The 14,627-nt window shown below is 37.1% G+C and overlaps 1 protein-coding gene and 1 non-coding gene across 2 annotated transcripts in view; one reads left to right on the top strand and one right to left on the bottom strand.

Moving 5' to 3' along the window:
* The window catches only part of MNS1 (meiosis specific nuclear structural 1), a 28,950-nt gene extending 19,276 nt beyond the window's left edge, over positions 1-9,674 (bottom strand). Inside the window, 3 exon segments of the mRNA XM_032297364.1 lie at positions 1,286-1,413; positions 8,572-8,793; positions 9,496-9,674. Of these exon segments, the coding sequence (XP_032153255.1) occupies positions 1,286-1,413; positions 8,572-8,793; positions 9,496-9,498 (353 nt within the window). The 5' untranslated portion in view covers positions 9,499-9,674.
* Positions 1,074-1,213, top strand: LOC116564616. Its single transcript, XR_004274994.1, has one exon. It is a non-coding gene; the product is annotated as a U4 spliceosomal RNA (small nuclear RNA).
* Positions 9,675-14,627: the final 4,953 nt, after the last annotated feature.

Here is a 14,627-nt window from a genome sequence, read left to right as displayed (position 1 = left end):
CAACAGATGCTGGAAAGGATGTGGAGAAATAGGAACACTTTCACACTGTTGGTGGGAGTGTAAATTAGTTCAACCATTGTGGAAGACAGTGTGGCAATTCTTCAAGGATCTAGAAATAGAAATTCCATTTGACCCAGCAATCCCATTACTGGGTATATACCCAAAGGATTACAAATCATTCTATTATAAAGACACATGCACACATATGTTTATTGTGGCACTGTTTACAATAGCAAAGACCTGGAACCAGCCCAAATGCCCATCAGTGATAGACTGGACAAGGAAAATGTGGCACATATACACCATGGTATACTATCGCAGCCATAAAAAAAACCGACAAGTTTGTGTCCTTTGTAGGCACATGGATGAATCTGGAAACCATCATTCTCAGCAAACTGACACAAGAACAGAAAATCAAACATTGCATGATCTCACTCACAGGTGGGTGTTGAACAATGAGAACACACAAACACAGGGAGGGGAGCGTCACACACTGGGGTCTGTTGTGGCGGGGTGGGGGTAAGAGAGGGACAGTGGTGGGTAGGGAGGTTGGGGAGGGATAACATGGGGAGAAATTCCAGATATAGGTGACGGGGGCGGAGGCAGCAAACCACTTTGCCATGTATGTACCTATGCAACAATCCTGCATGATCTGCACATGTACCCCAGAACCTAAAGTACAATTTTTAAAAAGACTAAATTTTTAAAAAGTTCCTCCTGCAGTAACTAGAGGTACTGAAACACAGGCTCAACAGTCATTCCAGAAATACTATAGAAAATTTATGTAGAGGTATAAAATTAAACTAGTCATTACCTAAGGTTTCTCTTAAGACTAGAAATTCATTTTTTATAAGAGGTCACTTTAAAATTTATGTGTAAAGGAAAGAACAAGGGGACTGATACTTATTTTTCACTGTAAATATTAACACTTCCATAAATAAAAATTCTTTTCTCAAATAAATATTTATAGGCCTTAAAGCAGTAAGTATTTCCAGGCAAAACATTAACTAAGTGAAATGATACAAACAAAATTCACTTTCAGGCGCGCTAAGAATTACATAAGAATTAAAGATAGCTTTGCGCGTGGCAATATCATAGCCAATGAGGTTAATCTGAGGAGCAATTATTGCTAATTCAAAACTTTTCCCAATACCCTACCATGAAGACTTGCAATATAGTTGGCACTGGCAATTTTTGACAGTCTCTGCGGAGACTGAATTTAAAAAATAAATAAAGAGTTTAAAGATAAAGACTAAATAAATGAAATTTAGAGAAACCAAGATACCTGTTTTCTCTTACTTGTTGCCTCATCTTTTCATCCTTTAGACTTTCATGTTTTAGTTTTGCCAATTCCATAGCCAATTTTTCTTCTTGTTTAAGCTGGAGTTCTTTCAATCTCTTGTTTTCTTCTGCCTGAACAAAAAATGGAACTTCATTATTTGTCCTCTAGAATCAGATTTTTTTTTTCATCAAGGTTGATTTTATAACAGAAAACTGAATGGCTTAAGGGCAACAATCAACTATGTTTTCTTTTAAAATGCAAACTATTGTTTCAATAAATACTTTTTCAAAACATTTTACCATGGAAAATTTCAAATATTGCCAATAGTAAGAATATTAAAATACACTCTCAGGAACACATCACCCACGTTTTCAAAAAATGTCAAGATGCTGCCAATCTTTTTTCTCTACCTTCCATTTCACTCTTTTTTCCCTTATTTTTTTGCTAGGTTGTTTTAAAACAATCCTAGACATCATGTCACTTACCATGTAAATAATTCAGTATGAATATCTAACTGATCAGAACTTCTAAATTCCGATTAATATAACAATTATGTCATTAACATGTCTAATAATAATTCCTGGCCGGGCGCAGTGGCTCAAGCCTGTAATCCCAGTACTTTGGGAGGCCGAGGCGGGTGGATCACGAGGTCAAGAGATCGAGACCATCCTGGTCAACATGGTGAAACCCCGTCTCTACTAAAAATACAAAAAATTAGCTGGGCATGGTGGTGCGTGCCTGTAATCCCAGCTACTCAGGAGGCTGAGGCAGGAGAATTGCCTGAACCCAGGAGGCGGAGGTTGCGGTGAGCCGAGATCACACCATTGCACTCCAGCCTGGGTAACGAGTGAAACTCCGTCTCAAAAAAAAAAAAACAATAATTCCTTTCTTAATGCCTACTACCATATCCATATTCAAGCCTCCCCAATTGTCTCAAGATACTTTTTTTCTAGTTGGTTTGCTCAAATCAAAATCCAAACAAGATCCACATATCTCATCTAATTATTATTTTTCTTAAGTCTCTTTTGTATTCTGTAACAATCACCTCACTACACACATTTTTTCCCCCAAGTCACTGATTTGTTATAGAAATTAGGACATACATCCTGTAGAATGTTCCACATTTTGCATTTGACTGATTGCTTCCCCAGGATATATCACTTATTTCTCTTTTATACTTCCTGTAAAATGGCAGAAAAATCTAGAGGTCTGATTAAATTCAGTATCTAATAAAGACACATGAAAAGATGTTCAACATAATTAGCCATCAGGAAATGCAAATTAAAATTACAATGAGATATTACTACATATCTATTGAAATAGCTAAAATTAAAAACAGTGGCAACACCAAATGCTGGCAAGAAACTATTACTCATATATTGGTGTGTGGGAATGTACAATGGTACAGGCATTCTGAAAATCAGTTTGATAGAAAACTAACATGCAACTGAGCATGGTGGCTTACACCTGTAATCCCAACACTTTGGGAGGTTGAGGTGGGAGGATTCTTAGGGCCAGGAATTTGAGACCAGCCTGGGCAACACAGACACTGTCTTTACAGAAAATTAGCTAGGTGTGGTGGCACAAATTTGTAGTCCCAGATACTCAGGAAGTTGAGGTGGGAGAACCACCTGAAACCAGGAGTTAGAGGCTACAGTGAGCCACGATCATGCCACTGCACTAAGGCTGCGCAACAGAGCAAGACCCTGTCTCTTAAAAAAAGCCTCCATGCAATTATCACGCAACTCAACAATTTTACCTTTTAAGCATTTATCCCAGTGAAATGAAAACTGCTTATTTTAAAACCTGTATACAAATGTTTACAGCAGATTTATTTATAATAGCCAATGCTGAAAATGCTCCAGACATCATCATGTGAATGGTCAAATCAACTGTGGTACATCCATACTATGGAATACTATTCAGCAATAAAAGGAAATGAAGCAATAAAAAAGAATGCAAGCAAAACTTGAATGAATCTCCAGGAATTACGCTAAGTGAAAAAAGCTAATTCCAAAAGATTACACACAGTTTGATGCCATTTATATAACATTCTTGGAACATTTTTTTTTTAATAATTGATATATAATTTATATAGCATAAAATTCACCTTTCACGATTCAGTGATTTTGTATATTCACAATCTTGTGTTACTGTCACCACTATTTAGTTCCAGAACCTTAATAAAAACAGACACTGAAGTTTGGGGTTCACAATAAAATTGAGCAGAAAGTACACAGAGTTCTCATATACTCCCTGTCCCCACACTTGCTCAGCCTTCCCTATTATTAACCACCTCCATTAGACTGGTACATTTGTTACACTCAACCTGTATTTACATTACTTAAACCTGTGCATCATTATCACCCTAAGTCCACAGTTTACATTAAGGTTCATTCTTGGTGGTGTACATTCTATGGGTTTTGGCAATGCATAATCATGTGTATCTACAATAGTATTGTACACAATCGTTTCACTACCCTAAAAATCCTCTGCACTCTGTTAAACCCTTCCTCCTTTAAAATCCCCAAAACAACTGATATTTTTACTGTTTCCATAATTTTGCCTTTCCCAGAATGTCATATAGTTGGAATTATACATAATGGAGCCTTTTTGGACTGGCTTCTTTCACTTAGTAATATGCATTTAAAGTTCCTCCACATCTTTTCATGGCTTGATACCTCATTTCATTTTGGCACTGAGTAATATTCCATTGCCTGGATGTATCAGTTTATCCATTACCTATTGAAGGACATCTTGGTTGCTTCTAAATTTTGGCATTTATGCATAATGCTGCTATATATTATAAACAGTTGTGCTATGGCAGCTATAAAGCTACCATGTTATAAATACTATGTTTTTATATATACCATAGATACATACATAGGTGATTGCGTGTACACACTATATAGAGCACATCTGTGTGTACAATTGTGTGTGGCATAAAATGTTAATGCTCCAGAATGTTTACATCACCCCAAAATAAACCTATAACCTGTCAGCAGTCACTCACTACTCCTCTCACCTTTTCCCCGAACCCCTGGGACCCACAAGTCTATTTTTTGTCTCTATGGATTTGCGTATTCTGCATATTTCATATAAATGAAATCACATAACATGTGGCCTTTTTTTATCCGGTTTCTTTCACTTAGCATAATGTTTTCAAGGTTTATCCATGTTGTAGCATGTATCAGCAATTTATTCCTTTTTTATGGCTGTGTAATATTCCACTGTAATGATGTAATACCTTTTGTTTATCCATTTCTCAACTGATTGGCATCTGGGTTGTTTCTGTTTTTGGGGTGTAATGAATAATGCTGCTATAGATACTCATGTATAAGTTTTTATATAGATATATGCCTTCGATTATCTCTTGGAAATATATTTAGAACCCAGCTACAGCACACCTAGGTTTCTGACTTACAGAAACTGAGATAATAAATAGTTTAGTTTTAAGCCACTAAGTTGGTGGTAATTTGCTACTTAGCAACAGAAAACTACTACAGCAACTAAAGTGTACTCTTCAAAATTGTTAAGGCCATAAAAGACATGAAAAAAGAGGAACAAAGACTGGAGGAGAAACAACTAGATTTAAAAAATAGTTATAGTTTATTCAAGCGCAAAGCTTGAGAATAGCCACTCAGGAAACACAAACTCCAAAATAACGGATCATTGTTCCAACGCGGGAAAGTTAAAGTTTCACTCATGTAGGCAGAGACAGAGAAGCTTAACAGAGTTGCAACGTTTTCCATATAAGGTCAGTGTATCTATTATAGCAATTTAATTGGTTATAGCCTGCTGCATTCCAAGGAACGTTCCCTAAGAAGGGGTAATGATCTTGAGGGGTTTTATCTCTGGTATCTTTCCTAATCATTTACAGAACAAGAATAAGGAAGATTTAACCAGTAATTGGAAAAGCAGAAGTTGCAGCAGCATGCTATGTGACTCAGGACACATAAGCACATTCCTCTCAAGGCTAAAAATAATTTAAAGTTCCAACAGCTCTACGTTTGAATTATTTAATATCACAAGACTAACGAGACTTGACAACTAAATGCAATTTGTGATCCTCAAGTAGCAACAAAAGATATTAGTGGAAAAAACAATTAAATCTGAATAAATCTCACAGTTATCAGTACTTCTCCATTTTGATAACTTTTCTATGATTTTCATCTATTTAAGATGTTAAGCAGCAGTCAGGTGAAAGGTATATGAGAATTTTCTACACTATTTTTGCAGCTCTCCTATCAATCTAACACTATTTTTGCAACTCTATCAATCTAAACTTATATCAAAATAAAAGTTAAAAATATGCAGATTTCCAAGATTTTTCTTCACTGAAAAGCCCCAGAAGAAATGATAACCCAAGAATTATGAGTATACAAGGTAACACCCAAGTTACCTTGAAATATTATTTTCACTAACTGATAACAGGGCCTCCCGGAGCATGGCTGATTCCAGGTGTAGGACAAGAAATATACTAGATGAGCTTTGTATTTCTCAGGGTTCTGTGAAGTAAGTGATTATGGAGGCACGCAAGTTCTAAGATCTGCAAGGTGAGCTGGCAAGCTGAAGAACTAATGGTTTTGTTCTAGTTTGAGTCCTAAGGGCTGAGAACAAGCAGGTTCAAGATCCAGAGCCAATGTTTCAGTTTGAATTCAATGACAAGAAGAAAAAAAAAAAAAAAGCAGATGTCCCAGTTTAAAGGCAATCAGGTATGAAGAATTCTCCCTTATTCAAAGGAAGGTCAATCTTTTTGTTCTATTCAGGACTTTAACTGATTGGATGAGGCTCACCTACCTCATCCAGTGTGCATTATACTCAGCATACCGATTTAAATGCTAATCTCATCCAAAACAACCTCACAGAAACAACCAGGATGATGTTTTATCAAATACCTAGGCACCCCAAGGTCCAATCAAGTTGACACACAAAATTATCACAAGCCTAAAAGATTTTGTTTGACAGAAAGCAAGGAAGGTATCAAAGATCAAGGAAATCTTATCAAAATGAAACAGAGGGCTGAGCTCAGTGGCTCACGCATGTAATCCCAGCACTTTGGGAGGCCAAGGCAGGCAGATCACTTGAAGTCAGGAGTTCCAGACCAGCCTGGCCAACATGGTGAAACCCATTTCTACTAAAAATACAAAAATTAGCCTGGCATGGTGGTGTAGGCCTGTAATCCCAGCTACTGGGGAGGCTGAGGGAGGAGAATCTCTTGAACCCAGGAGGCGAAGGCTGCAATGAGCCAAGATGGTGCCGTGGCACTCCAGCCTGGGAGACAGATGAAGACTCTTGTCTCAAAGACAGAGGCAATATAAAAAGGCATCCATTGGCCAAGGATAAGATCATTGGAGCATCAAAAATAATAAATGCAATTAATTTAAGTATGTAACATCTATGAGTCCATAAAGGTATTTTTAAAGAGAAAAAGTCAAAAACTAAAGAAAACAAAATTTTTAAAACCACAACATACGTAGACACCAATGGAAGAAAATAGGGCAGCAACTCTTTACCCTGAAAATTAACTGTCTCCTTTTTCAGTAAGAATAAATAACCCTAGTCTATAATATAAGTTCTTTAATTTTTCTCTTTTTTGGGGGGTATGGGGGTGGGGGCAGGGGAACAGGGTCTCTGTCCTCCAGGCTGGAGTGCAGTGGCAAGATGATAGCTTCAATGCTGCCCTGAACTCCTGGGCTCAAGTGATCCTTCCATCTTGGCCTCCCAAAGTGCTAGAATTATAGGGGTGAGACATTACACAGGCCTGAGGTAAAGTTCTTTACAGAGGAATTTTAGCTAATTAAATGTGAAAGGAATAAAAGAATTAGAAAATCAGTTTTTGTAACTACTAATGAAAGAAAAAATTATCTTATGAAACCACAGATGACAGTTTGATGGGAACCTTTAGAATGGAGAAACCAGACTGTCTCCCTAAACCCATTGATCAATACTGGTATCACTAAAAGTGAAACAACCAGACCTCATGTGTTCCCTGATGTGACACAATGACAAGGACAGCATCACCTATGGACTATTCTTGCTAAAAAAGTTGGACCTCAATCTAATTGTGTCTCAATCTAGGTTCTATTTAGAGGAAATATAAAAGATAGGGAAATAAAGGAACATGAGGAAGCAAACACATATATTCAGAAAGTGGGCTGCCTGATAAAACAGCTGGCTTAGTTTAACAAGCTAAAAACATGAAGTCAAAAAAAAAATGGTGAAGGAGGGGCTGTTTTCAATTAAGAGGGACTTCAACATAACCACCAAATATACTGTATGAACCTTGCTTGGATCTTGGTTAAGATAAACCAACTGTAAAAGCAGATTTTTGACACAATCACAGAAATGTGTTTATGGAATGGGTGAGATAATAGTATTATGGTACTCCATGTAAGAAACCATCCATATTTTGTTAGATGTACACTTAAGTATGTGGGAGACACTTGGTACGGTACCTAGGATTTTCTTTCAACTTAAAAAATAATAGAATAAGAAAAACATCCAGTCCCTAAGATCTGCTTTCTCCGAGTTTAAAAAAAAAAAAAAAAAGAAAAAAGCTTCTGAATTTGGAACACAGAGGGGTGGATCCATTTTTTAAATTTGCTTTTGTTATTCTCCACAAAATCTTCCAAAATGTTTAATATACAGCAGTTACTCAAAAACTGACATATCAGACTACCTTTTTTGTATTTATGAGAATTCATTTTTATCATACATCTCAATTCTTATTAGTTCCCTTTTCTACCACTCCAATTCCTTAAAATATTGAGAAACACCTAAGTGTTGATTTTCTACCACTTAATAATGTACACGTTAATTTTGATAAATTTTTTTAAGGTGTTCTTAAATTTTGTCTTTAGAAATTTATGAAAGGCAACACAATTGTACTTACATGAACAAAAGTGGAAGTTAGTAATTACGGATTTCATATTTATGTTAAAAAAAAATCTGAGTACTTATTCTGTACCAGGCACTATTCCAAGGGCCTTGCATGTATTAATTCATTATTAAAACAATCCTAAGTAGGAGATACTATAATTTTTCCCAATTTTATAGAAAAAACATAAAAAGTAAAAGCAATGTGAGTCTGTAGCTAAGGTATAGCAGTAGCAGAATTCAAAGTCAGGCCGGCTCCAGAAACCCAGCTCTTAACCATTACACTGAGCTGAGGCACAATCAGGCATCCCCTACCTGCTGCTGTTGTTTATCTTCTCATTTCCAGCATTAGCAGCTCACTTTCATTATTTCCAAGGTGCAAAATGAAGAAAAAAAATAGTAAAACTTACCTTTTGAATGGCTTCTTCCATATCCAACTCAAACTGTTCATTTTGTAATAATCTGAGAAACTGCTTGCGCTCAACACGGTTGTCATTTTCATTCTGTACTATCTGATTCCTAATTTGACTGTTGATGTTTTTCAGCGCTTGGACATGCAATTTTTTGCAGTAGTTTTCATCTACTAATTTCTGATGTCTTTCACTACAGCTCAAATTTCTCCTTTTGGAAGCCTAAGAGAGAAGAAAAAATAAGATGCAGATTTTGATATTCCAAAATATAATTTATAAAAATGTATTGATATAAATCTTAAAGGATACAAAGAGTCTGGCTTCCTTCCTAAATTCAAAGGAGTATATCGAATAAAAAATGTGGTAGATGAATATGTTGATATATCTAATAGGTAGTGTTATTATCTATTTTATAGATGAAACATGAAAATAACTTTACCCAAGGTTCTGCAGCTAATAAATAGCTGTACTAGGATTAATCGCACCCTACAGACCCAGACCTTTACTACCACCAGGTAATTTCTCCTCTCTTCATTCCACCCACCACCACCACTACCACCACAGGGCCATAAAGTGCTGTTCAGAAGCTGGTCAGGTTTGCCTAATATAAATGTAATAGGTCAACTCGCTGCTATTTATTCATTCGCTTTCTCCTACACTTTTATTTCTACTTATTTCTTCAGAGGTTCTACTGGGTAGATTTAAAGTTGTATTTAATACTCTATGGGAAAAATGCCAAAAAGGCTGGAAACCCCACCGCGAGCGTCCCTTATCTAATAGCACCTGAGGCCTCCGAAAACAAAGACAAGTTCCCCACTTAATGATCAGATTAGGTTCAAATCCTTTTTTCAGAAGCAGGCGAGCTCTAACTATAATTAAATCAACAAATAAACAAGTAGTTTCAAGTCCCCCCAACTGGCTCACCATCTTAGCTGACGAAAAATAACCCCTCTCGGGCTCCCGCGGCCACCACCTCCCGCCGCAAAGGCAGCAACTAGCCGCGCCAAGGAGCGCAACAGGCTGCGGTTGCTCGGTGTTTACGCGGCGTCCTGGCAACGGTGGAGCAGCGCGCCTTCCGCGCGACCAAAGCTGACCCAAGCAGAGCGTGGCCTCCTATTGGATGCGGTAAAATCCAATCGGCATTAAGCTTCTTAGGACCTAGAATGGCTACTTCTATAGGTCTAAATTAGAAAGGCGGGAAGTTCAGATTGTGGTTTGACCCAAGCCCTTTATAGTCGGCTACAGGCTAGATTTCCCTCCAGCGGCCAAACTCTGGTTTGAGTGGGTTTGGGAGCCAAGTTGAGGTCTGTGGAAACTACGCACACGGAAATAAACTACTGTCTAATACATGGAGCCAAAGTTAGTTTCCATGCATGAAGCATCCTGCACGCTAAGTGCCTATTCAGCCAGGTCTGTGCTAGGGACGATGACTGGTTTCAACCTCAGCAGTGGGAGTCCAGGTCGCTATCCCCCTTTGCTGGGCTGTGAGGCACTGAGGGTTACACGAGTTTCCAGGAGGCTTCACTTCAAACCCACCCCCCCCACCGACGCCCTTCCAGAACCTGGTGGTAAATTTTGGGGACTAAAATGTATGAGAGCTACATGAATCTTACTCTGCTCTGTGGTCTAGGTACCAATAGAGAGCACGTTACATGATGGCGGGATGGTGGGCTGGTTTATTTCATAGGCAGGTTAGACAGGAATGTCCATTTTAAATGGAAGAGTTTAAGAATGAGAATGTATCAGAAATTAGTCAGATGTACTGATTTTAGAAATGATACATTCAGAGAAATCTTGTCAAAAATATTATTATGATTATTATTTTTTGAGACAGAGTCTCGCTCTGTCACCCAAAGCAATGGTGGATCTCAGCTCACTGCAACCTCTGCCTCCTCATTTCAAGCAATTGTCTGCCTCAGCCTTCCTAGTAGCTGGGATGTCAGGCAAACGCCACCATGCCTGGCTAATTTTTGTATTTTTAGTAGAGATGGGGTTCGCCATGTTGGTCAGGCTGGTCTCAAACTCCTGACCTCAGGTGATCTGCCCGCCTCAACCTCCCAAAGTGCTGGGATTATAGGCATGAGCCACCACACCCAGCCAACACTAAAATTTTTTTTAAAGGTAATTAGTGGCATAACGTTGTGTTATTCTAATTTGAATTCTATCTTCTGTAGCAATATGTCTGCTTAAAGATAGGACTTCCAGTTTCAGTGCTGATATGCAAAAGCTTGGAAGTCGTCACCCCATCCATGCAACCAGAAAAAAAAAACAGAACAAACTAAAAATCAGTGACTTCTCCTGATTCCATCATACAATTAAGGTTGCTGCTCTCTGTCCTTGGTCATTTATCACATGGTTGCATATCTATGTTGTCTCTACTACTCTACTCATGGCCATCACTGTCTGAGAGGAAAAGAGAGAAGGCATAAACCCGCTCTCTTGGTGTTCTGTGTTAACTGATCGGGGATGGAGCAAAGCAGGCAGCCTGCTATAGATTTCTCTTCTTGGCATATTCATCTCCCCAAAGGGTTGGGCCCTCTATAGAAGGGATAGGAGACAGGTATGGGATCAGGGTTAAACAGGGTATAACACATTCAACAGAGTGTGGGTTTGAATTTGTTAATTCCTAATAGTGAAATAGTGACATTGCAAAGTATTTCAGCAAACATGTATGTTTTTCATTGTTTACTTCTCAAATTGAGAACTTTTGGTTCTGAAAGGAACTTCAGTAATTCCTCATTTCCAGTATACCCTTGGGTATTGTAGAAGGGCTCATGTAATTTAATAGTTGATCTGTCTGAAAAAAGGATTTTGGCCAGAATATTGACCTAAATCCAAGACAAATGCAATCAACTATAACAATGAGCTGATTTTAACCTTTAAAAAAATTAGCCTAACAATTATTAAAAATTTTAATAGACTTTATTCTTTTTTCGAAGCAAAGCATTAGGATTACAGAAAAATTGACAGAATACAGAGAATTCTCTCTGTTTTCCCTCTCTTCCTCACCATACAATTTCCCCCATTTTTAGCTTACACATTAGTGTAGTACATTTGTTACAGCTGATGAACCAATATTAATATTATTAATTAAAGTTTGTAGTCTACATTAGGGTTCACTCTTTGTTTTGTATAGGTTTAAGGATTTGTTTTGTTTTGTTTTCTGAGATGGAGTCTGCTTCTGTCACCCAGGCTGGAGTGCAGTGGCACAATCTTGGCTCACTGTAACCTCCACCTCCAAGGTTCAAGCTATTCTCCTACCTCAGCCTCCCAAGTAGCTGAGACTACAGGCTGATTTTTGTATTTTTAGAAAAGACAGAGTTTCACCATGTTGGCTAGACTGGTCTTGAACTCCTGACCTCAAGTGATCCTCCCACCTTGGCCTCCCAAAGTGCTGGGATTACAGGCATGAGCCACCACACCTGGCTGGGTTTTGAGAAACACATAATGTCATATATCTGGCCAGGAGTGGTGGCTTATACCTGTAATTCTGGTTATTTAGGAGACTGAGGCAAGAAGATTGCTTGAGGCCAGGAGTTTGACACATAATGACATGTGTCTATCATTACAGTATCATACAAAAAAGTTTCATTGCCTAAAAATTCTCTGTGTTCTACCTATTCATTTCTCCCTAACTCCCTCCTCCCAAACCCTTGGAAACCACTAATCTTTCTACTGTTTGTATAGATTACCCTTTTCCAGAATGTCATATCATTGGAATCATACAGTATGTAGCCTTTTCAGACCTGCATCTTTCCCTTAGCAATGCTCATTTAAAGGTTTCTGAAAATCCTTTTGTGACTGATAGCTCATTTATTTTTATCACTAAATAACATCCCATTGCATGCCATTATTAAAAAAACAATTATTACATTTAAATATTATTTCTGGTGGTAAATTATTACTATCATCAATGATACTTCATTGTTAAGGGAGGATTTATGCCTTCCCAACATTAAAAGCAAGTCTTCTGGTTGACATCCCTCTTGAAAATAGCTTTTTATCTACAGGTCTAGGCTCAAAGGTCTAGAGTACTGAGGGGAAGGAGCTTTTCCTTATAATAAATGAATTAAACTGATTAATGTTCCCCAATAGTTACAACATAACAGTTACTGATCTGAAATAAAGCATGTGCACTGTAACATGTAACCATACAGTAAAATTATTTTATTTTACCAAAATGGTATTGCTTTATAAAATGAAGCAATTAGAATAATTTTCCTTTCGTTCAGAAAAATGCCCAAATCTAATCTAATTTGCTGCAGCTGGACACCACCTGCAGATGACTGTTGAAGTACTCTGAACATTACACACTTATCTTTTAAATATTGATAATGCCATTCTTCATTTCCTTGACATGAAATCCCAGAGGGAACAATTATGCTAATAAACCTTAATGATTCTTGCAAATAAATGATCAAACCAAATTGCTGCTGTTGATTTATATTAATGGATGCCTTTAGGATGAGATTTGCCAGTATGGTGCTGCCTCTTGAATCTCAATTCATCTTATTTAGCCGAAGAGGATACATAGTTTGTTAAATAGATGAAGTGTTTAAAATATAATGTGCTTGTGCAGTTTTTGCACTTCATAATGTTCAAGTATTACCATCTTGCCTTGTGGCAAATCTGCATTTAATGGTTTCACTGTATATAACTTCCTTTAGTACTTTTTCTGTCTGTCATATGCAGTTAGAAAGTGACTGCTTTCTGGTTAATGCAGAGTAGGCTAACTTTCATATGTTCAATCTGATTGTTTCATTAAAATAATAAAATCTGTTTCTGGATATTTTAGCCACCAGAATCTGGGAATCATATGGACTGTGTGATGATGTGATCAAGTGCTAATTGTTGTTTGGGGTAAAGGGACATGATTAAATGGTTGGCGACCTCATTGAAACCAGGCTTAGTGGATGTCTTTCTTTCCTGTTCTCTCACTTTCGCTCATACTCTTGCATCTTCACCATGTCTACAGGAGTAGGAGATTGGTGACTTTATTAATTCTAAAAAAACACTGAGAGAGAGAGAATCAATTAACTGAAAGACCAAACAGATAAGAACAGTCCAGCAGTTCTGTAACAACCTTGCCTTGATAATAGATGACAAAGCACATAAGGAAATGTAGTGGAAAACACTTGATTAATATTAGAAAACATTATCCTGCTACCTTATCATTTATTGATTTATTGAGTGCCTCATACATGCCAATCACATCACATATAATTGTCTTTACTTAGCAGAACAACCCCATTCACTTTAATATGAAGAAAACAAGATTCAATGGAAAGAAGTAACTAGGCAAGCTTGCGGAAAGGAGTCATAATGGGACACAGATTCATACGAAATCTGTCTCTCTAGCTCATCTTTTCATGAATCCAGCATTTTTCAAACTATGGATCACAAAAAGTATTTAAAAAGAAATGGAATAGAATAGTCCAGAAAATATAGAGTGCATCAAATCTAGTTAACTAGGTATTATTTTGTGACAATTTTTAGCTCTAGATAGATGATACATTCACCTATCAATAGACAGAAAGTATACATTGGATCATGATGTAAAATGTCTATCTTACTAAAGGTGAAGGTCACAAAAGGTTTGAAAATGACTGGATTGGACCATATTGCCTTTCTTTCTCAATCTTAGGAAGATGCTTCTTTGAATTATAGCAAATTTCGCATTTTAAGAATTTTTCCCACAATGTTGAGGGCATCACTCCACTCCAAATAATTTTTTCAAAGAATCACTGAATCCGAAATATTTGAAGTATTTTCAACAAATTGTACCAATCCTTCCAATGATTACTGAGTAGTAAATCAAAGTGATTCTTCATTTACTCTTTCCTAGGCAAACCCAACTTTGTTTTATTTAAATATGTATAATTAATGACTCTAACTGTAATAAAATATATAATATGTTAACAATATCATAGATGATATAACACAATTTATATATAATGAAATGTGATGTGCTCATAGAGCATTATGTATGTTCTACATAGCATTTATACAACAATAATGACAACTACTAAATTTTATTGAGTATCCAGTACTTGCTG

Source organism: Sapajus apella, unplaced genomic scaffold, assembly GCF_009761245.1.
Source record: "Sapajus apella isolate SASKATOON/1434 unplaced genomic scaffold, GSC_monkey_1.0 scaffold37, whole genome shotgun sequence".
Taxonomy (NCBI): domain Eukaryota; kingdom Metazoa; phylum Chordata; class Mammalia; order Primates; family Cebidae; genus Sapajus; species Sapajus apella.
This window is presented reverse-complemented; position numbering and strand designations above follow the sequence as displayed.